This window comes from Tachyglossus aculeatus, chromosome 20 (assembly GCF_015852505.1).
Source record: "Tachyglossus aculeatus isolate mTacAcu1 chromosome 20, mTacAcu1.pri, whole genome shotgun sequence".
In the NCBI taxonomy this organism is placed as follows: Eukaryota; Metazoa; Chordata; class Mammalia; order Monotremata; family Tachyglossidae; genus Tachyglossus; species Tachyglossus aculeatus.
Genome location: NC_052085.1, coordinates 12318239 through 12342399, shown reverse-complemented (window position 1 = coordinate 12342399; position 24161 = coordinate 12318239). Strand labels below are relative to the sequence as shown.

The 24161-nt window shown below is 47.4% G+C and overlaps 1 protein-coding gene across 1 annotated transcript in view; it reads left to right on the top strand.

Annotated features, from left to right (window-relative positions):
• Window positions 1-24161, top strand: part of COL4A1 (collagen type IV alpha 1 chain) — a 174568-nt gene that overhangs the window by 109034 nt on the left and 41373 nt on the right. Inside the window, exons 18-32 of the mRNA XM_038761618.1 lie at window positions 376-417; window positions 1226-1307; window positions 2697-2732; window positions 4019-4183; window positions 11730-11825; window positions 13552-13635; window positions 14258-14328; window positions 16159-16350; window positions 16728-16896; window positions 17183-17275; window positions 19114-19218; window positions 21145-21242; window positions 21745-21895; window positions 22005-22118; window positions 23888-24055. Coding sequence (XP_038617546.1) covers window positions 376-417; window positions 1226-1307; window positions 2697-2732; window positions 4019-4183; window positions 11730-11825; window positions 13552-13635; window positions 14258-14328; window positions 16159-16350; window positions 16728-16896; window positions 17183-17275; window positions 19114-19218; window positions 21145-21242; window positions 21745-21895; window positions 22005-22118; window positions 23888-24055 — 1666 coding nt within the window. The remainder of the gene's footprint in view (window positions 1-375; window positions 418-1225; window positions 1308-2696; window positions 2733-4018; window positions 4184-11729; window positions 11826-13551; window positions 13636-14257; window positions 14329-16158; window positions 16351-16727; window positions 16897-17182; window positions 17276-19113; window positions 19219-21144; window positions 21243-21744; window positions 21896-22004; window positions 22119-23887; window positions 24056-24161) is intronic.

Here is a 24161-nt window from a genome sequence, read left to right as displayed (position 1 = left end):
CCATTTTAAGAATTTCTTAAAATTTACAAGCAAACCTCTAAGTATGCTTTTTTCCCCCTGCTGAGCTCTTTTAAATTAATCTATAGTCATAAAAGGGAGACATTTTATTATTGTCCAAGTCTCTTGTTTCCTAGTTTTACACCTCATAGGAAGATCAGATTTATCTCCTTATTTTAATTTACTTTACCATTCCTGCTCCACAAAGCGCACTGAAATGGACCTGAAACATCTAAGTGCAATAACAGGTATTAATTTGGGTCCGTGGAAAGTGTGTATGCTATCTGACTTTTATAGCGTAAAAAAAAAAAAAACCTTGCCCATATTACCAGCGCAGAAGTTTGCACAATAATCTCACATAAATGTATTTCTTTATAGGGAGATAAGGGACAGGCAGGTCCTCCAGGAGAGCCAGGAACTGTAAGTAAACCAAAGTTTTCCATTTGAATGTTGATTTTTGTTAACTTAGAAAGAATGCTCTACACTGATACCTAAAGCTTGTAAGAGGCAAATCTCTGAGACAGAAATTTTATTTGGAAAAATCGGTCTCTGATTGTAAAAATCATAGCAGTCATGGCCCTTATGATGTCCATTGATGGGGAAACCGATTTGAAGTGACTGACTGCCATTTTCGGCTGGGGGTGGATTCAGGGGCGGAGGCAGCTATTTTCTGATCGGATCCTCATTTTCCCTGGACCTTTGGTCTTGGGTTGGTGGAAACATCTACTCAGAGAGAACGTGTCTACCTATTCTGTTGCATCGTGCTGTCCCAAGGGCTCAGGTAAAGTGTTCGGCACCCAGTAAGCGTTCATTAAATACCACTGATTGATTAGGTTAGTCCTTTCTTGTTCCATTTGAGCAGGTTTGGGGTCCCATTATGGAGACCCCTGTATGAATGACAAGGACAGAAAAGGGGTTGCCATCAACTCTCTGGCAAGTCTGCGGAGGGCACAGAATCACTGAAAATATAATGGTTTTCTTGTGAGGGATTCCCAGACATCATTTGAATTTCCTTATGTATCAAATGGTCCTTGCCCGATGAGTGGTATGTTGCAGACTCCCAATGAACTCACGGTGCCAAAGTATTTCCTAATTTTAAGAGTTAAGCCCTTTCCTTCATGACGCTCTCCGTACTCTGGGTTAGACACCCGCAAGCAGGTGAAAGCTGGAAGGAAAGATTGCATGGCATTTTGTGGTCAGTCTTCCTCCCGCCCTCGCTGTGTTTCAGTTTACAAGCATGAAGCCTGGAGAAAAAGGAGAACCAGGTTTTCCGGGGGGTCCAGGTCAGAAAGGTGAACCAGGCCTCAAAGGTATGTTAAGTCTTCTTGCCTCTTGAAGACGATGAATCCATTTTAAGAATTTCTTAAAATTTACAAGCAAACCTCGAAGTATGCTTTTTTTCCCCTGCTGAGCTATTTTAATCTACGGTCATAAAAGGGAGTCATTTTATTATTGTCTAAGTTTCTTGTTTCCTAGTTTTGCACCCCAGGGTCCTCTGACAAGGGATGGGGGGAAGGGAGGTGATAGGGAGGAGAGTTTAGGGGAGGAGCAATGTTGTATTTCTTAAGCCTAGCCTGAGCTGAGACCTGTTGGTTGTCCAACTTGTACTTCCCAAGCGCTTAGTACAGTGCTGTGCACACAGTAAGCACTCAATAAATACGACTGATTGATTGATTCATTCATTCGCAGCAGCACAGGGGACTGAGGTGCAAATGATGGGGCTTGATAATAATAATAATAACTGTGGTATTCGTTAAGCGCTTATGATGTGGCAGACACTGTACTAAGTGCTGGGGTGCATACAAGCAAATCGGGTTGGGACCCAGTCCCTGTCCCAACATGGGACTCACAGCCTTATTCCCCATTTTCCAGATGAGGGAATTGAGGCCCCGAGAAGTGAAGTGACTTGCCCAAGGTCACATAGCAGATGAGTGGTGGAGGGGATCAGAACCCAGGGCCCTCTGACTCCCACACTCTATCCCCCAGGCCATGCTGCTTCCCTGTGAACTGATTTTACTTTTAATTGTTTCAATTGTAGGGATTTCAGTGATTATTGGTGGCAGTCGATGACCATGACTTAATTAGTTGGGAAGTAGCTATTAGCATGCAGTGGGGAGAAATGCTCACCCCTCCATTCCTGATTTTCTTGCCTCATTTCCGTGGAGCTCACTGCCCCCTAATCCAGGACCCCTTCCAAACTACTGATTATATTTGCATTTCAATTTGCAAACTACTGCAGGTGTTTAGGGACAGCGTGTAGAAGCACCCAGCTAGTCGTGCTCTTCATTGGTAGGGACTGTCTGTCTTCCCTCTAGATTGTAAGCTCCTTGTGGGCAAGGAACCATCATCATCATCATAAATCGTATTTATTGAGCGCTTACTGTGTGCAGAGCACTGTACTAAGCGCTTGGGAAGTAAAAGTTGGCAACATATACAGTCCCTACCCAATAGTGGGCTCACAGTCTAAAAGGGGCTTACACAATGTTGGCGTGTACTCTCCCAAGCGCTTGGTACAGTGCTCTGCACACAGTGAGCGCTCAATAAATACCATTGTGTGGGGTTTTTTTTAATATTGGCTTGTGTCCTGATTATCGCCTACTGGACAAGGCCGAGGACAACGGGGATTGCTTGGTTTGCAAAATCAACATTACAAATTCATTTTTTCTCTTTCTTTCTCCCTTCCTCGTTTTGATTTTCAGGTTACCCAGGTATACCAGGCCTGCCAGGCCCGCCAGGTAAGAATGTGTTTGTTTTCATTTGTGATGGAATTCTTCTTCAATTCTCTTTGCTTACTATTCGGAGTCACAAAGATGTGGGTAAACATGAAACACTTCATGTGCAAGTTAGAAACAAATTCATAGTCACCGATCCCTGCAGGCCTGGATGCCCCTTAGGTCCACACGTTTTTGGTGTTACAAAGAAAGGTCCTTCACTCTGGTTAGAAAGACAAAGTATTTCTAGGATGCACCAAAATGACCACTGTTTCGCCAATAAATACATCTCTGCTGTAAATACCACTGAAATTCAATCATCAGCACATTGATTCTCCCAGTGACTATTTCAGTGAATCAAGGTGAATTCTGAGCATGGATAAATCTATGCGCAACTGAGGACGATTGGGTTGCTTGCGCCTAAACTGGTTTTAGTGTCTGTCTTCCCCATCTAGTAGTAAAATCCTTTAGAGCATGATTAACAATCAAGCGCTTAGTACAGTGCTCTGCACAGAGAAAGCGCTGAAGAAATACTTTGACAGTAGGGAGTTAGGAAGGTGTGTCTCCTGGTGTTGGCATGGGGATTGTGAAAGGAAGGCTGGCAACACCTACCTCTAGACTGTAAACTCGATGTGGGCAGGAGGCGTGTCTGTGATATTGTTCTATTGTCCCCTCCCAAGCGCTTACTACAGTGCTCTGACCGAGGTAAGCGCTCAATAAATAAGACTGACTGACCTACCCGTTTACCCAGGGAAGAGCGACTGTGTACGTGATTATCTCTGCCCCAGCCAATCAATCAATCAATCGTATTTATTGAGCGCTTACTGTGTGCAGAGCACTGTACTAAGCGCTTGGGAAGTACAAGTTGGCAACATATAGAGACAGTCCCTACCCAACAGTGGGCTCACAGTCTAAAAAGGGGGAGACAGAGAACAAAACCAAACATACTAACAAAATAAAATAAATAGAATAGATATGTAAAAGTAAAATAAATAAATAATCAGTTGTCTGTGGGCAATCACAATTCACCATGGCCCCTCGTGTGATGACCGTTCTCCAGATTTAGCCTCCAAAATTGACCCTGCATGTGTTTATACAGACCACGGGGCTTTGCTGTCGTCCAAGGTCAGTTCCAGTTTCTGAAAGACCAAAGTGGTTTGCCAGGTGCTCAGAGATAGACTGTTTCTGGTGGGTTTATCGATTTGGTATCTTTGCCCAGGAGCTCAGTCAAACGAAGGTGTTCCATCTGTGGGTTTCTTCTTGTGGGGGGGTTGTGGTTGCTTGGAATAACTCTGCTCTTCCCATTTCAGGGCTCCCTGTCCCAGGGGCTATGGGACCCCCTGGACCACGTGGGGAAAAAGGTGAGAAAGGGGGTCAGGGACCTCCCGGACTGCCGCTGCAGGGACAAAGTGGAAGAGATGGGCATCCTGGACCCCCGGGACCCCCCGGCCCGCCTGGATTGCCTGGCAGCGCAAGTAAGTACCCTTGGGGTTTCTGCCGTGTTTCTCAGTTGCTGGTGCCGAGGGGATGATGGAGCAGAGGGATGGCCTCTCTGAGGAATCAGAAAAGGCTCTCAGCACTTCCCCTTTTGTTTCCTTACCCTCTGGACACCCGAGGCCCAAAATATACCTGGGCCCCAGTTACCTGGGTGTTTTGGTCCCGAAACGCTGAAGTTTCAAGATAAGCTTCCAGATAATGGAAGCCAAGGTATATTTTTGCACTTCAGGTTATTTGGAAAGCTTAAAGGGAATTACTCTGACCTTGGGAAACGGGGAAAATGCTTAGTACCTGGTACATACCAGTTTTATTATTAGCAACAGTAATAATAGTTCTATAATATAATAATAATTCTAATCCTGAGCTCTGCCACTTGGCTGTTGTGTGACCCTGGGTAAGTCGCTTCGCTTCTCTGGACCTCAGTTTCCACATCTATAAAATGGGGATTCAACACCCATTCTCCCTCTTACTTAGAAAGTGAGGCCCGTGTGGGACAGGGACTGTGTCCAACCTGATAAACTTTACCTCAGTGCTTAGAACAGTGCTTGACTGTAAGCATTTAAGTATCATAGTAGTAACTTTACCGGTGAGAAAACTGAGGCCCACAGAAGTATCGCTCAAGGTCACAGAGCAGATGAGTGGCCCAGTCAGGATTAGAAGCCAGGTCCCATGACTCCCAGCCCCGAGGTTGTTTCTCTTTATGCTGTGTAGTGGGAAGCAGAAAGCTTCCACTGTTGTCAAGGGATGATCTTCCCTGGACTTAGGCCACACTGCATCTAGGGTAAATTCACCGTGCGTGGAGATTGAAGGCCCAGTGGGTGAGGCAGCATGTAAGTACATAAATAAGTAGAGAAACAGGGTGGCCTAGGGGATAGAGCACAGGCCTGGGTGTCAGGGGAACTGAGTTCTAATCCTAGCTCCACCACTTGTCTGCTATGTGACCTTGGACAAGTCACTTCACTTGTCTGGGCCTCAGTTACCTCATCTGGAAAATGGGGATTAAAACTGTGAGCCTCATGTGAGAAATGGAACATGTACAACCTGTTTAGTCTGCATTTACTCCAGTGCTTAGAACAGGGACTGGCACACAGTATGCCCTTAACACATACCATTAAAAAAAAAATCCTTCCAAGGATGTGTCTTTTCTCACCCACAAAAGTAACAGTAATTGGGGTATTTGTTAAGCGCTTACTTTGTGCCAGGCACTGTATTAAGCGCTGGGATGGGTACGGTCCCTGTCCCACCTGGGGCTCACACTCTCAATCCCCATTTTCCAGGTGAGGTCACCGAGGCCCAGAGAAGTTAAATCACTTGCCCAAGGTCACACAGCAGACCGGTGATGGAGCTGGGATTAGAACCCAGGTCTCTCTGACTCCCTGGATTGTGCGCTATCCACTGGGCCACGCTGCTGAGCCAGATGTTCTTTGGCATAGCCCCCTGACTGTCCCCAGCCGCAAGGGAAGGGTGCTTTGGGATCGGAACAAGAAGCACATGTTCATCAAATGGTGGGGGGCGGAGGGGGGGACCTTGGGCAGCTGCAGTTGTCCCCAAGGCCGGAATCCCAGGGTTGAATTCCTGCTATCCCTACAGCTGTGCGGAGCAGCGGCCTCACACAAGAGCTTCAAGAGAAAATCCAGCTGGTGGAAATTGGTCTTTGGTTTAGCCATCGATAGACAGATAACCTCTTCCACTGTGGGGTTAGGAAGTGGATTTTCCATTGAAGGCACTAAAATTGGAATCAGGTTTTAGAACTTTTTTCTTTTCTACACCTGGGTGGACACGTTTTTAAATGATTTTAAAATAACAATGTTAGTACAAATAATTGTATTTGTTAAGCGCTTGCTACGTGTCAGGCACCGTACTAAGCACCGGGGTAGAATAGGGCACCGGGTTCCAAGATGGGCCGCATAGTCTAAGTTGGAGGGAGAACAGGTAGTGAATGCCCATTTTGCAGATAAGAAGTGAGAAGTGAAGTGACTTGCCCGGAGTTAAACAGCAGGTAAGTGGGGGTGGTGGGATTGGAACCCAGGTCTTCTGATGCCCAGGCCCAAGCTCTTTCCGCTAGGTCACGCTGCTTAAAAGAAATTGCATCAAGATTTGACATGGGCAGCTGGACTTAAGACTGTTCCATGCAAATCTGCAAGACAAGCAAAGCAGAGAAGCAGAGGGGTCTAAAAGTCCACCCTGTTGGAAGCAAATTTATGCCAGATATGAGAACTCTGCAGGATTTTTAATGAAGTGTGTTGGAAGCGTCTGAGAGACTGTGGATTTCGCCATCCATTCCGGCTGGAGAGTCTCTGGCAGTCAATTTAAGATGAGAAATTCCCAATCATAAAGTAATGGGACATAATTTACTAGTGAAAATATATTCCAAACACATAATATACCTTGGGAGATGATACATTTTCAAGGTAATTGCCACCTAGGGAAATATTAATGACTCATTAACCATGCAGCAGTTAGATTTAAATACTTCCATTTAGAGTTTTCTCGACTGCTGAGTTTCACACTATGCTATTCTCTCCCATATGGCTTAAGTTAGCTAACGGCCATCTGTGCCTTCAGATATTCTTAATAGGCCAAAGCTGTTTGGGATGGAATCGCAATCTTGAATTTTATAATGTCTCGGTTGCAATCTCCAAAGTCCTGCTCTGGATCTCAAATCCTACAGGTTTGATTCTTCAGTGGGTCTCGGAACTGGGTACTCCCAGACTTAAATTCACCTTTCCTTGCTCTCCCCGAATTTTCGGCTGCCAGGGTGTGGAATGAGCTGGCATTGACCGGTTTGGCATTATAATAATAATAATGGTATTTATTAAGCGCTAACTATGTGGAAAGCACTGTTCTAAGTGGCATCCCTCCACGCTATCGGCGATTGTCGTATTTGTTAAGCACTTACGATGTACCCAGCCCTCTACTACGGGCCTGGGTGGATACAAGATCACCAGGTCCCACCTGGGGCTCACAATCTAAGTATGAGGAAGAATGGGTATTGAATCCCCTTCTTGAAGATGAAAGAACTGAGGCATAGGGAAGTTAAGTCCAGAGGGGCCCATGAAGGAAGTCGCTCTGATCTCCTTGTCCTAAATCCCGTAGGGCTCGTTACCCACAAAATGTCATCGTTTTTTGCAGGAAAGTCAGTCAAGAGGGAGGTGATTCAATTATGGTAGCCACGTGTGATGGAGAGGTCGCTGAATAGCCATTACTGTTATATCCACTTAGACCATCTACAGTATTGTGCTCTCCCGAATGCTTAGTACAGTGCTGTGCACACAGTAAGCGCCCAATAAATGCAATCGACTGGTATTCCAGGTTAGCAGGAGATGCTCCCCAAGAAAATGCACAAAGGGAAAGATGAGCAGTTGTCCATCCACAGAGAGCGAAGCAAGGGGAGACGAAATCAGATGCAGAATTAGTGATTTTGGTTGGGCGGAGGACACTTCTTAATCCTCAGGGAGATTCAATACAGGGACAGGCTACACGGGGAGACTGTGGCGATCCGGAAATGGACATGAACAGTATGTCCGACCTAAATGGCTTTGACTATCCCTGGACCCGTGGCAGGGGGCTGGATCAGATTCCCAGCAGGGAATGTGTCTACCGACTCTGTTGGGTCGTCCTCTCCCGAGTGCTTAGTACAGTGCTCGGCCCACAGAAAGCGCTCTATCAATACCATTCCCGAGCAATTAGTACAGTGCTCTGCCCACAGAAATCAATACCACTGATGACTGACTGATGGATTGATTGAAGGTATCGAGGTCTTTTCCACCTTCTCGATCAGGTACTGGGACCCAGGTAGCTGAGACTTCTTTAATTAATGATAGTATTTGTTAACCGCTTACTATGTGCCAAGCCCTGTGCTAAGCACTGGGGTAGACTGTGAGCGCTTAGTACAGTGCTTTGCACACGGTAAGCACTCTATAAATATAATTGAATGAATTAATACAACGTTATCAGTTTGTCCCATGTGGGGCTCACGGTCTTCGTCCCCATTTTACAGAAGAGGTAACTGAGGCCCAGAGAAGTTAAGTGACTTGCCCAAATTCACACAGCTGACTTTGATTTGAACCCATGACCTCTGACTCCCAAGCCCAGGCTCTTTCCACTGAGCCACGCTGTGCCTGGCACATAGTAAGTGCTTGACAAATACCATTTAAAGAAAAAGTGCTACAGAACTGAGGATGGGGTGAATACCAGATGCCCAAAGGGTACAAATCCAAGTGCGTAGAGCCCCAAGTCCAACTTGTACTTCCCAAGCGCTTAGTACAGTGCTCTGCACACAGTAAGCGCTCAATAAATACGATTGATGATGATACCTGATCACCCTGTATCTTTCCCAGTGCTTAGAACAGTGCTTTGCACATAGTAAGCGCTTAACAAATGCCATCATTCAAGCGCTTAATACAGTGCTCTGTACACAGTAAGTGCTCAATAAATATGATTGAATGAATTTATTTTTATTTTATTTTATTAAACACTGGGATAGGATATAGGATAATCAGTTTGGGCACAGTCCCTGTCACATATAGAGCTCACAGTCTTAATCCTCATTTTACAGATGAGGTAACAGAGAAGTGAAGTGACTTGCCCAAGGTCACACAGCAGACAAGTGGCAGAAACAGAATTAGAACCAGGTCCTCCAACTCCTAGCTCTGGGCTCTTTCCACTAGGCCAGCTGCTTCTCGGTGCTTATGTTCATAATCCTTAAGTTATTTATATTAACGCCCGTCTTCCCATCTAGACTGTAAACTCTTTGTGGAAAGGGAACATGTCTACAAACTCTGTTACACTGTACTCTCCCAAGTGCTTAGTACAGTGCTCTGCATACACCAAGCGCTCAGTAAATATCATTGATTGACTGTGTGTTTGCTAGATAATAATAATAATAATAATGGCATTTATTAAGTGCTTACTATGTGAAAGCACTGTTCTAAGCGCTGGGGAGTTTACAAGGTGATCAGGTTGTCCCACGGGGGGCTCACAGTCTTAATCCCCATTTTCCAGATGAGGGAACTGAGGCCCAGAGAAGTGAAGTGACTTGCCCAAAGTCACCCAGCTGACAAGTGGCGGAGCCGGGATTTGAACCCATGACCTCTGACTCCAAAGCCTGGGCTCTTTCCACTGAGCCACGCTGCTTCCCAATCTGATCTGCTAGATCAGATTTTGGGCATTTCTAAATAACTTCCTTTCCTCCCCATGACTGTCAATTCCTTCCAACAGTAAATATATCTTTGACTAATTGAGCTGCTTCCCCTGCCCTCACGCATCCTTTTCCCTCTAGACTGTAAGCTCGCTGTGGGCAGGGAATGTCTGTTTATTGTTATACTGTCCTCTCCCAAGCACTTAGTACAGTGCTCTGCACACAGTAAGCCCCGCTAAGTACGATTGAACTGAATAAATGAATACTCCTGCCTGTTGAGCATCCTGCGGGGACCAGGAGGAGTTGTGAAATTCCATTTGAGATTCCCACTGAAAAGCGGTCCCACGGTGACTCTTCAGGCCCACCTAGCCTTCCTGTCCCACTCCTTATCCCGAAACCCAGCTCCTGTTACGGAGAGGGAAGCAGGACTCTACCACAGGGTTTTCCCCTTTCTCGTGCCCAGTTAAGATTAGTGCCCAGGGTCCAGAAACTGCAACATCATCATCATCATCAATCGTATTTATTGAGCGTTTACTATGTGCAGAGCACTGTACTAAGCGCTTGGGAAGTACAAATTGGCAACATATAGAGACAGTCCCTACCCAACAGTGGGCTCACAGTCTAAAAGGGGGAGAGATTGCAACATGTCAATCAGTCAGTCGTATTTATTGAGTGCTTACTCTGTGCAGAGCACTGTACTAAATGCTTGGGAGAGTACACTACAACACTAAAAAACAGACACATTCCCTGACCACAACGAGCTTACAGGCTAGAGGGGGAGAGCTCCTCAGTGTCCAGGCAGGAACCAGCGTGGCCTAGTGAAAAGAGCACGGGACAGGGAATCAGAAGACCTGGGTTCTATTCCTGGCTCTGCTAGTTGCTTGCTCTATGACCTTGGGCAAGTCACTTAACTTTTCTGTGCCTCCATTTGCTCAAATATAAAATAGGGATTCAATACCTGTTCCCCTTCCTACTATAATCTCCATGTGGGACAGGGACCTTGTCCAACCTGCAACTAGAACCGTGCTCGACACATTAGTGAGTGTTTAACAAATACCATAATAATACTAACAATAATAGATTCTTAGTTCCTTGCTCATTTTGTCATCCTCCTTCAAAAATATAGAAAAATGCCAGGGCCGGGAATTTCTTTAAAAAGAAAAAAAAAAAGAAGGGGAATAACAGCAATAGAATCTATTTAGCACCTACTTCTGGTGATACAACAGATGTTGTTTGAATTATGGTAGTTTGATCCTTTTCCCACGAACGATAAAACCTGTTTAGAATTAAACATCAACAAATTGTCAAGCATCAATCTGTCCCCCGGGCAATTTATATGGCTCCAAGACCAGAGGAAGTCTGCTGGGAATTAGTAAAAGGGGAGATTGAGTGTTAGGGATAAAGAGCAAATGATACTCCAACAAATCTTATCCTGTTTTGGTACACTTCTTTTTTATGTTGATGTGCTGTCTTAATTTTGGAGGAAACACAGTTGTGAGTCTGACAATAAGCATTCAATAGAAAGCTCTGGGCATACCCAAGTGACTGCAAGAAGGGGCATCTAGAATGAGGCCACCCCACAACAGCATTACGTTAATTTGCACACACTTTGAACTCATTTTTATAACTTTTTTTATTCATTTTTTCCTCTAGACTGCAAGCTCATTAGGGCAGGGACTGTGTCTGTTATATTGCACTCTCCCAATCAATCAATCAGTTGTATTTATTGAGCTCTTATTGTGTGCAGAGCACTGTACTGAGGGTTTGTAGAGTAAAACATGACACATTCCCTGCCCACAACTAGCTTACTTAATGCAGTGCTCTGCACACAGTAGTCATTCAATGAATAAGACTGATTGATTGATTCAGTAAATCAACATTTTAACTAAAACCTGCACTGTAATTTATTTTTCTGCCACCGTTTCTGGTTTTTTGTTTTGTTTTTTTTTGTTTTTTTGTTTGTGTGTGTGTGTGTGTGTGTGTGTGTGTGTTTTTTTAATGGTATTTGTTAAGCACTTACTCGGGGCCAATCAGTGTACCGAGTGCTGGGGTAGATAGAAATAAATCAGGTCGGACAAAGTCCATGTCCCACATTGGGTTCACAGTCTTAATCCTCGCTTTACAGATGAGGTACCTGAGGCACAGAGAAGTGAAGTGACTTGCCCAAGGTCACATGGCATCCGGGTGGTGGAGGCTGGATTAGAACCCAGGTCCTTCTAACTCCCAGGCCTGGGCTCTGTCTGCTAGGCCACATTTTGATCTGAAGCCCGTCAGTGCCACTCACTGGTCCGATATCCTGAGTGACCCATGACCCATCAACATCCTGCAGGGAAAAGTGGGATCGTGGGAAACAATGTGGATTTTCTCATCTGCCTTGTTTCTAGATGGAGATTTGGACTGCGAGCGTGGACCGCCAGGAGAGCAAGGCCTTCCAGGACCTCCAGGACAAGCAGGATTTCATGGGGAGATGGGACAAAAAGGTATTTTCTTTGACACCTGTGTAGACTTTTCTTTCTCAGAGTAGGCACCTGGAGACTCAGATCCTTAGGGATGGGGATGCTGAGTCTTTCCTTGGCTGTATTTCCTCCAGGAGGCCTTCCCAGACTGAGCCCCTTCCTTCCTCTCCCCCTCGCCCCCCTCTCCATCCCCCCATCTTACCTCCTTCCCTTCCCCACGGCACCTGTATATATGTATATATGTTTGTACATATTTATTACTCTATTTATTTTACTTGTACATATCTATTCTATTTATTTTATTTTGTTAGTATGTTTGGTTTTGTTCTCTGTCTCCCCCTTTTAGACTGTGAGCCCACTGTTGGGTAGGGACTGTCTCTATATGTTGCCAACTTGTACTTCCCAAGCGCTTAGTACAGTGCTCTGCACACAGTAAGCGCTCAATAAATATGATTGATTGATTGATTGATTTGGATTTGCTCTCCAGGCACATTTCTAGATCTTGCTGAGGTAATTCCGTTTAGATTGTGATCTTCTGGAAACTTTGAGTGGGAAAACGTTCTTTCTCTGGGCTGGGAATATCAGGACTCGGCTCCTTGAAATGGAAATTGTAACCGTCTGAAAGAATCGAATCAACCAAACGACCTGTTTGGTTTGAAAAATCGCTAGTCCTCTTTGGGCGGCAGGGTGGGGAAAATGGTTTTCCACTGATCTCCAGGTCCTCAAACTGAGCTGATCATGTGGGTCGGCTCGGGGTAGAGGTAAAAAGAGCTCCTTCTCCTTCCCTTCGGAATCCGCTTCTCCCCAAAAATGTCCTTAGGTGGGATTGAAATGACAGTCGCACCCTTGAAGTCAGAGTGCGCCTGTTGGTAGCTGAGAAGCAGCGTGGCTCAATGGAAAGAGCCCAGGCTTGGGAGTCAGAGGTCATGGGTTCTAATCCCGACTCCGCCACTTGTCAGCTGTGTGACTTTGGGCAAGTCACTTAACTTCTCCATGCCTCAGTTCCCTCATCTGTAAAATGGGGATTAAGACTGTGAGCCCCACAAGGGACAACATGGTTCACCTTGTATCCCCCTTCCTAGCGCTTAGAACAGTGCTTGGCACATAGTAAGCGCTTAACAAGTACTATCATTATTATTATTATTATTATCTAAAAATGGCAGCAGAAGGTGTTGCCAACTCCTTTGACTTCCACCGGAGGTCTCCAAGGACTTAAAATGTTATTCTGCACATTGTAGGTGACCAGTACAGTGATCTTAGCATGATCAGTGCTCATTGCGGTGCTATGCACTGAGGAGATATTACCGATGGGGCTGCTGTTGGAGGGGATAGAGACCGGGAGTTAGCAAGCCCTCTTTGGAGAATGCCCCATCAGGGGTTTTGGTAGTCCCTCGCAAGGCATAGCATCCCTGGGGTTAGGCAGCTGGGCATTCATTCATTCATTCAATCGTATTGATTGAGCGCTTACTGTGTGCAGAGCACTGTACTAAGCGCTTGGGAAGTACAAATCGGCAACATAGACGGTCCCTACCCAACAGCGGGCTCACAGTCTAGAAGGGGGAGACAGAGAACAAAACTGTGCTGGGCTAAAGCACGGCCCCCAAGGAGTGGCTTCCTTTTCTTGAGTGATGGGGAAAGGAGAAGGAGCTGGACTCGCTTTCCTTCCACCAACACAGACCACACTTTGATGAGTTTTATCTTTCTCAGCTCACGATCCATTTTTCTCATGCCTGTTCCTTGTATTTCAAAGGTGATAAAGGAGAAGGCTGCCTCACCTGCGATTTTGGAACAGTCCCTGGACTCCCAGGACCACAGGGACCTAAAGGAGAAAAAGGTAGAAAGCAAATGGAAAGGACTGCCCTGAGCAAAGCTCCCCACTATGGGTTCCATGCATCCCAGCGTCGCGCTCCAAGATAAGCAGCTCCAGCACGAATCGTGAAGGAACCGAACCTCACTCATTGGACGGGAGACCGGCATGAGAGGCTGAAGCGGGAATCTCAATTAAGCGCAGTAGTTTGAGTGCAGGTTGCTCCTCGCAGTGTGGCACCATTGTGCGTTTTTACCATTCCATTACCTCAACAAGTTCCCTCTGCTGAGAGTCAGTACCCAGGCTTTGATCAGGATTGATTCTGTAGAGTTCGGGCCAGTCAGATAAATGATGCCGTTTTATCAAACGTGAATGAGACGCCACTTTAGAAGGGGACCGCTATCAAAATGAGCGATGGCTCCTCAGGGCCACGTGGGCGATTTCTGTGTTCATGCCACTGGCCGCTTTCGGGTTTTTATCGGCGACAGATTGGCTGGGGTTTACAGCAGAGGACCTCTCCCGTGACCATTCACGTTGGATAGAAACCCCCCCTCACCTGCCCGCCTTGGGGAGACCTTTAAGGTGTGAGAATGAGGACTGTCTATCTTTGTTGGATGAGATGCCATGTTTTCTTTTCTACTTCCCAAAGGCTTTCCGGGGCAGTTCGGGATCAAAGGAGATCGAGGTCAACCGGGGCGTGATGGCATGGAGGGATTACCTGTAAGTATGCAAACTGGGGCCCAAGAGCACGGATCTGGGGGTCGGAAGACCTGGGTTCTACTCCCGGCCCCGCCGCTTCGCTTCTCTGTGCCTCATTTACCTCATCTGGAAAATGGGGATTAAGTCCGTGAGCCGTATGTGGGACAGGCAGGGACTGTGTCCAGTCTGATTATCTTGTATCTACCCCAGCACTCAGTACAATGCCTGGCACATAGTAAGCGCTTAACAAAAATACCACCTTTCTGGGCAGTCTGGGGTTGAGGCAATTGGGTCTTCCAATCAATCAATCGATGGTATTCATCGAGCGGTTGCTACGTGTACAGCACTGTACTGAGCACCTGGGAGAGTATAACAGAATTAGCAGAAGCGTTCCCTGCTCATAATGAGTTTACAGTCTTTCGTGATGCTAACTTTAAAGAAGTAGAGAAGCAGCGTGGCTCAATGGAAAGAGTCCGGGCTTTGGAGTCAGAGGTCATGGGTTCAAATCCCGGCTCTGCCAATTGCCAGCTCTGTGACTTTGGGCAAGTCACTTAACTTCTCTATGCCTCAGTTACCTCATCTGTAAAATGGGGATTAAGACTGTGAGCCCCCCATGGGACAACCTGATCACTTTGTAACCTCCCCGAAGCTTAGAACAGTGCTTTGCACATGGCGCTTAATAAATGCCATTATTATTATTATTTAAAGAGCATGCCGGCCCATGGCCAGACTTTAGGATTCCAGTTATGTGGGTTTTTGGGGTTTTTTTTTTTGACAGAAACAGAACTTCTGGGGTTCCTTGGTTTGTAATTATATAGTGCTTTTCCATCTAGTGGTAGTGCTTGCGGAACTACATTATGCATAGGTTGAATAATTTCCCCAAGCAAATGGAAAATTGTAGCAGTGTGCCACCACCTGACATTTCTGAAGAACTCCCATATTCCGTTATCCATATGGATAGGGCTGCCCGCTCTATCAGTGGGATTAAATGCTTAGTACAGTGCTCTGCACACAGTAAGCGCTCGATAAATACGACTGAATGAATGAACTGAGGAAAGACACTGGAAGTGAAGAGGGACGCTCGAAGGGAGCCGAAGCGTGCTTCCCTTTGAAGTGTTCTCGTGACTTTTTTGGCTCTACAGCTTTTCCCGAGGAATAGGGGAGCCAAGTTGGGAGCTACCGTTGTTGACAATTTTCCCAAAATAAACCCAGAAGTGAAATGAATCAGTGAAGCCCCGGCAATCGTGGAGATGAAAGACAGAAAAACTTGGAAGCAAGGAGAAAAGCTGCTTTTAACTTTTCCCACTTTCCTTCCTTTGCTCATGTTCCCAGGCGAGCTGGTCTTCTACCTGAAGTAGTGTGTTGTAGTGGAAAAGAGCAAGGGCCCGGGAGTTAGAGGACCTGGGTTCTAATTCTAGTTCCACCACTTGTCTGTCACTTCACTTCTCTGTGCCTCAGTTACCTCATCTGTAAAGTGGGGATTAAGAATGGGAGCCCCATGTGGGAAGGGGACTGTGTCCAACTGATTACCTTGTATCTACTCCTGCACTTAGTGCAGTGCTTGGAACACAGTAAGCGCTTAACAAATACCGTAAAAAAAACCCTGCTAGCTTTAAATCCACTGCCCCTCTAATGAAATATTGAAGGGGGAGATGGGAGAAAAAGGAGATACAGTTGAGGTGGGGGTAGAGTTTGTAAATTCCACGAGGGCAGGGATTATTTGTGACTCTTTTATTGTGCTCTCCCAAGAATCTAGTATAGTGTTCTGCACTCAGATGAGATTCAGAAAATCTGGAAATACTATTGAGTGGAAGAATAAAGGACAGACTAACCCTATGTGACTTTCTACAGGGTCCACAAGGTAACCCAGGACTGATTGGGTACCCAGGAGCAAAGGGGGAACCCGGAGATGTTGTCTATGGCATACAACTCAAAGGCGATAAGGGGCAACCAGGATTCCCGGGTCAACCGGGCACGCCAGGAAGGACAGGACAACCCGGAAGAGATGGCCAACCAGGTCTTCAAGGTCCCAAGGGATCCCCGGTATGTGCATTTCTAGCGCCTGGTCTTTGGGGGTGCATCTAGAGAACTGGATTTCTTGGACTACTGAACGATCGTGTGGGTGACGGGAACGGAGGCGGCGGGTGATTTCCGGAGAGACTCGAGTGAGTGTGCAAACCACAGGGCTACGTTTTAAGTAAGCGCTGTGGTACCTTGGTTCCATTCTACCACTTTGTTAAGGGAGGGTCAGACCAGATTGCTTGGAGCAGTAGATTCCTCTAACTCAAAATGACTGCCTTCCTAAGGACCCTAAGGACTGACAATGCCCGAGTGGAAAAGAATGGTGAAGGCAGGTGTCGGTCAGCCAGAGCCCATCAAGGCGACCTCTGTGACCTCTGTCTTTCTCTTGTCCAAACCAGGGCTTAGAAGGATTGAAAGGAGACCGCGGTTTACCTGGAGGACCTGGATTTCCGGGGAGTCGTGGTGACATAGGTCCCCCAGGCCCTCCCGGCATCGGACCCAGCGGCCCGGCCGGTGACAAAGGACAATCCGGATTTCCGGGAAACCCAGGGCCCCCCGGCCTGCCCGGTAAGAAGCCAGACCCCTCGAGGCGTTGGCATGATTGACGCCATTCTCTCGCCTTTCCTCTCCCCGAGGGTGTGACGTGTCCTCTGGGGAAAGCAGAGCGGGTGTGTACGGGCCTGTCCGGTCCGCAGATATGGGGCGGTATTTTCTTCTTTATGGACCTAAAAGTCTGGGGCTCGTGGACAAGGACCGTCAGCAAGCAGTGGTTCTTGTTAAGGCCCGGCGGGGGCGTTTAAAAATCAGGGGAGCAAAGGGAAATGCGTTCATGGCTTTTCGTTTTCATTTTTAGGGCCGAAAGGCAGTGACGGACAAGTCATTTCTTTGCCGGGACCCCCCGGGGCAGTGGGGCTTCCGGGAACTCCAGGATTCCCAGGACCACAAGGTATCGGACCGACCCAGGATTGTGGGGAGGGAAGTCAAAAAGGGGGGTTGGAGAGGGATGGTGAGAAGCTCCACATACACCTCTTCTGCCAGCCCTCCCCTAAAAGCCTTCAACCGGGCCCTTTGTCCTTGACTCCTCCCTGTCTTTCAAGCCCCACTTTCAGTCTGTCACCAAAGCCTGCCCGTTTTTCCTCCACAACATCTCTAGGATGTGCCCTGCCCTCTCTGTCCAAACTGCCACCACACTGGCCCAGGCACTGGTCAGAGCTCTGCTTGACTATTACATCCACCTCTTCCCTGATCTCCCTCTCCGATCCCCTTGAGTCTGCTGCCCAGATCGTTTTTCTAAAACGGGTTTCTCATGCACATCTCCCCACTCCTCATAAATCTCAAAGGGTTGCCCATCCCTTTCCGCATCAAGAAACTGCCCGTTCTGCCACTTGTCTGCTTTGGGACCTCGGACGAGTCACTACACTTCCTCTGTTACCTCATCTGTAAAATGGGGATTAAGACTGGGGACCCTCTGTGGGATGGTGGGGGGACTGTGTCCAATCTGATAATTTCCCCCCAGCTCTTGGTACGGCGTCTGGTGCATAGTAAGAGCTTAACAAGTTCCGTAAAAAAAACCCCACAAAAACCAAACACCTGATCGTTGACTTTACAGCACTCTATAAGCAATCTTTCTCCTGCTTATTCATTCTCTTTTCCCAGTACATTCTGCTTCACACTCTGCATTCCGCTTAAGATAATCTGCTCCCTGTGCCTCATCTGGTCTCTCTCTCACCTCTGACCTCTTGCTCACATCCTCCCCACCATCTGGAATTTTGACCCTCCCCCATCTTCAGAGCCCTTGGAAATCACATTATCCTCCAAGTGGTCTTCCCAATGAATTTCCAATCTTCCCACCTTAACTCACCCAGTGGGACAGGGACCGTCTGATCTGATGGTCTTGCACAGTGCCTGGCACAGAGGAAGTACTTAATAAATACCATCATGATTATTATATTGCCCCTGACGGCCACTTCAGCTCTTCTGGACCGCCCGCTAAGTGCTTAAGTACCCCCAACTTTCCTTAGCATTTACACATGTATCTTACATAAGATACACGAGAAGCTGCCTGGCCTAGTGGAAAGAGCATGAGCCTGGGAATCAGAGAACCTGGGTTCGAATCTCGGCTCCGTCACTTGTCTGCTGTGTGACCTTGGGAGAGTCACGTGACTCCTCTGTGCCTCAGCTACCTCCTCTGTAAAATAAGGATTAAGACCGTGAGCCCTGTGTGGCTCAGGGACTGTGTCCAACCCAATTATCTTGTATCTACCCTGGCGCTTACTTCAGTGTCTGGCATAAAGTAAGCACTTAAATACCGCAATTATTATTATTATTCCCTTCCTTATCACATAAGAGTGGACTCATGCACCCATCTCTTTTTCCTTCTTCCTTTTACATTAGTGTCTGCCTCCCCCCACCTGGTTGTAAGCGAGGATCAGTGATTGTGTCTACCAATTACATATTCCCCACAGCACCTGTATATATGTATATGTTTGTATATATTTATTACTCTATTTATTTATTTTACTTGTACATATCTATTCTATTTATTTTATTTTGTTAGTATGTTTGGTTTTGTTCTCTGTCACCCCCTTTTACACTGTGAGCTCACTGCTGGGTAGGGACTGTCTCTATATGTTGCAAACTTGTACTTCCCAAGCGCTTAGTACAGTGCTCTGCACACAGTAAGCGCTCAATAAATACGATTGATGATGATGATGATGATATTCGCGGGTGCTCAGTAAATAGTATCGAATGCACATTTGATTCTCTGTGTTCTTTTCTTGAAAGGTGACAAAGGGTTCCCTGGAAACCCAGGAAGGCCAGGAATCCCTGGAGAGAAAGGTTCTCCCGGCCATCCGGGCATCGGGTTCCCCGGGCCTCCTGGACCACAAGGTACAACAAGTCGAGTGTGAGGAAGTGCTGGACCGAAACTCAAGGGCCCTGGGTTGGGAGGCGGGTGATCCGGGCTCTGCCGTGGATTAGCCAGGTGACCTGTGGCGTGCCTTGCTGGGTAACCATTTCCCTCATCGCTCAAGTGCGGCCGGGCCTGGTGGAAAGAGCCTTGGAGACAGAGGATCAGAGGACCTGGCTTCTAATCCCAGCTACCCCACTTCTGCTTGCGAGACCTCGGACAAGTCACTTCACTTCTCTGTACCTCAGTTACCTCATATAGAAAATGGGGATTAAATACTAATGATGGTTATTTGTTAAGCGCTATGTGCAAAGCATTGTTCTAAGCGCTGGGGAGGTTATAAGGTGATCAGGTTGTCCCACGGGGGGCTCACAGTTTTAATCTCCATTTTACAGATGAGTAACTGAGGCACAGAGAAGTTAGGTGACTTGCCCAAAGTCCCACAGCTGACAGTTGTCAGAGCCAGGATATGAACCCATGACCTCTGACTCCAACGCCTGGGCTCTTTCCGCTGAGCCACGCTGCTTCTCTTAAATCTTCCTCTCACTGCCTTAGGTTGTGTGCCCCATATGGGACAGGGACTGTGTCCAACCTGATTATCTTGTACTCACCCCACAGCTTAGAACAGTGCTTGATAGATAGTAAACACTTAACAAATACCATCTGAAAAAAAATGGGGGTAATACCACCAAAATCCTTGTGAGGTGAAGGTGACAATAGCTAGGATGCTCCCCGAAGACAGTCTTCCCTTGTGTTTCTACATCACGTCTTTTTTTTTTTTGATGGCATTTGTTAAGCGCTTACTGTGTGCAAAGCACTGTTCTAAGTGCTGGGGGGGATACAGTGTGATCAAGTTGTCCCACGTGGGGCTCACAGTCTTAATCCCCATTTTTACAGACGAGGTAACTGAGGCTCAGAGAAGTTAAGTGACTTGCCCAAGGTCACACAGCAGACTTGTGGTGGAGCCGGGATTCGAAACCATGACCTCTGACTCCAAAGCCCGTGCTCTTTCCACTGAGCCACGCTGCTTCTTTTTTGAAAATAAGGACACTATCTGTGGGGTGGGCATTGAGCATTGTGGTTCCATGCTGCGAAGCAGTGTGGCTTAGTGGATAGAGCAAGGGCCTGAGAGTCAGAAGGACTGGGGTTTTAATCCCGGCTCTGCCATGTGTCAGCTGTGGGACCTTGGGCAAGTCACTTTCACTTCTCCGGGCCTCAGTAACCTCATGTGTAAAATGGGGATTAAGAGTGTGAGCCCCACGTGGGACAGGGACTGTGTCCAGCCTGAATCATTGGTCTCTATCCCAGTGTTTAGAACAGTGCTTGGCACATAGTAAGCGCTTAAAAAAATACTATAATTGCTATTATTTACTCCAGGAGGCCTTCCCAGACTGAGCCACTTCCTTCCTCTCCCCCTCGTCCCCCTCTCCATCCCCCCCATCTTACCTCCTTCCCTTCCCCACAGCACCTGTATATATGTATATATGTTTGTACATATTTATTTCTCTATTTATTTATTTATTTTACTTGTACATAGCTATTCTATTTATTTTATTTTCTTGGTATGTTTGGTTTTGCTCTCTGTCTCCCCCTTTTAGACTGTGAGCCCACTATTGGGTAGGGACTGCCTTTATATGTTGCCAACTTGTACTTCCCAAGCGCTTAGTACAGTGCTCTGCACACAGTAAGCACTCAATAAATACGATTGATGATGATGATGATGATTATGAATGGAGCATGTGGCTAGAACCCACTCAGTTCTTCCCGCTGGCCCCCTGGGCGGGAGCTCGAGTGGAATGCTCCGCTTTCTGTTTTCCTGCTGGAGGTGGAGGAATAGGGGAACTCGGGGCTCAAAGACACGGAGCAGAAGAAGGGTTGGACTGACTGACGTTTTGTTTCTTCCCCAGGTGCGGTTGGTGTGCCCGGGGCAGCGGGGCAACCCGGAACTCCAGGACAACCTGGACTAGATGGTCTCCCTGGAAACCCAGGGCTACCGGGACAAAAGGTAGGCATCCTTCCGGTCATCTTCAATGGGATTTATCGAGCATTTCCTGTGGGGAGAGCACTGCACTGAGCGCTTGGGAGAGTACAGTACAACAGAACTGGCAGACACGTTCCCTGCCCACAGTGAGCTTACAGGAAACAGATTCATTCACTCATTCAGTGGTATTTATTGAGCGCTTACTGTGTGCAGAGCACTGTACTAAGCGCTTGGGAAGTCCAAGTTGGCAACATCTAGAGATGGTCCCTACCCAACAGCGGACTCACAGTCTAGAAGGGGGGACAGACCACAAAACAAAACATATTAACAAAAGAAAATAAATAGAATAAATATGGCACGTAGAAGGGCTTAACAGATGCCACACTTGCTATTATTATGATCATTATTATTGTTACGATTATTACTATTCTTCATGAAACGTACCCAGAGAATAAATGAACTTTTTTCACCGTATTTTGGTGCTCTTCATTGTATTCTGACCTGACCCGTTCTTGACGACGTCCAGGGTGAACCCGGCGTAGGTCTGCCCGGACACAAGGGACAACCCGGCGTGCCCGGAATCCCCGGTATTCCCGGCCAGAAGGGGAATCCTGGCGGACCCGGCATCCCGGGTGCACAAGGACAAGTCGGACCGCCCGGTTTGCAAGGAGAACAAGGTAACACAGAAGGGCAGATCCCTTGCCCCCTCCCACCCTGGGAACGCGGTGCGGTTAGGCCGACTCCATGGACGACCCCTGTTTCAGGAGTGTTAACTTTTCTGTTTAGGCATTCCAGGCCCGCCTGGCTTACAAGGTGTCCCGGGATTGCCGGGAGCCCCGGGAATTGGCCCTCAAGGACCCATGGGCCCTCCGGGAGGCCAAGGACCACCAGGATTGAAAGGTGACTCTACTTGTTCCTTCTACATTTCTCACCTGGAACATTTCATTCCCTTTTAATAATAATGATGGCATTTATTAAACACTTACTATGTGCAAAGCACTGTTCTTAGCGCTGGGGAGGTTACAAAGTGATCAGGTTGTCCCACGGGGGGCTCACAGTCTTAATCCCCATTTGACAGATGAGGGAACTGAGGGCCAAAGAAGTCAAGTGACTTCCCCAAGGTCACACAGCTGACAACTGGCAGAGCTGGGATTTGAACCCATGACCTCTGACTCCAAAGCCTGTGCTCTTTCCACTGAGCCACGCTGCTTCTCCGTACCTCTTCTTTTACCTCTCTGTCCCCTCCATACCATAGACCGTATGCTCCTTGTGAGCAGGGATCAATGCTATTCATTCATTCAGTTGTCTTTATTGAGCCCTTACTGTGTGCAGAGCACTGTACTAAGCACTTGGGAGAGACAAAGCCCCACTTTTCCTCAGCTCCCACTCCCTTCTGCATCACTCTGACTCATTCCTTCTGCTCTTCCAACCCCTCCCTTCCCCACAGCACTTGGGTATATACGAATATAGGTATAATTCTATTTATTTCTATTGATGCCTGTTTACTTGTACTGATGTCTGTCTCCCCACCCTTCTTGACTGTGAGCCTATTATGGGCAGGGGCTGTCTCTCTTTATTGCTCTATTGTACTTTCCAAGCACTTAGTAAAGTGCTCTGCACAGAGTAAGTGCTCAATAAATATGACTGAATGAATGAATGAGAGCACAATATGACAATAAACAGACACATTCCCAGTCCACAATTGCTGCCAACTCCATTATGTTCTTCTTTCCCAAGCGCTTAGCACAGTGCTCTGCACACAGTGAGCACCGTGGGTCTGAGGGTGGGATAGACTGTGAGCCCACTGTTGGGTAGGGACTGTCTCTATATGTTGCCAATTTGTACTTCCCAAGCGCTTAGTACAGTGCTCTGCACACAGTAAGCGCTCAATAAATACGATTGATGATGATAAATAAAGTGTACGAATCCGAGTGCAAGGGCGACACAGAAGGGAATATGGGAAAGTGAGGGTTTAGTCGGGGAATGGCTAGATGAGAAGCAGCGTGGCTCAGTGGAAAGAGCCCGGGCTTTGGAGTCAGTGGTCATGGGTTCGAATCCCAGCTCCGCCACATGTCTGCTGTGTGACCTTGGGCAAGTCACTTCACTTCTCTTAGCCTCAGTTCCCTCATCTGTAAAATGGGAATTAAGACTGTGAACCCCGGCGTGGGATAACTTGATCATCTTGTATCCCCCCAGTGCTTAGAACAGTGCTTTGCACAAAGTAAGCGCTTAACAAATACCATCATTATTATTATTCTTATTCTTGGAGGAGATGTGATTTTAATAAGGCTTTGAAGTTGGGGAGAGTGGTGGTCTGCTGGATCCGAAGAGGGAGGGAGTCCCATAAGGGAGTCTCTTGTCCCGGGAGCAGGGGCTGATAGGTAATATTATCCAGCCCGTTTTATGGCCCAGTTTTTTGCTCTCTGTATCACACCCCATGCTTCCTGCTTCCAGCCAGCTGCTGGGACAATTGAGGGGAGAGTTACCCAGGGTGGTCAAGAGACCCATTGTTCCTGGAAGCATTATTTGCTCACTTCACCTTCCGTCACAGAAATACACCCATGCCTTCTGATAAGATACATACTTGTGGAAATCTTTAATGGAAGCACCGACCTCCCAGAGATGATGGCTCACATATACTAAAGGCTGTTTCCCCCTTTCCCTTCTAGGCCTTCAAGGAATTAAAGGAGAGAAGGGATTCCCCGGTTTTCCAGGCCTGGATATGCCAGGCCCCAAAGGCGACAAGGGAAGCACCGGATTGCCGGGCCCAACAGGCCACGCGGGCGTACCCGGCCCCCCCGGTCCCCAGGGGAACGCCGGGATCCCCGGTTTCCCAGGTAAGCTTGGGCTGGAAGTTCTGCCGGCACGTTCCCGGAGACACGGCCGTTTTCGCCCCCGGCCTCCTGGGAGCGGCAACTGTAGGCATGGGGCTCTGGGACCTGC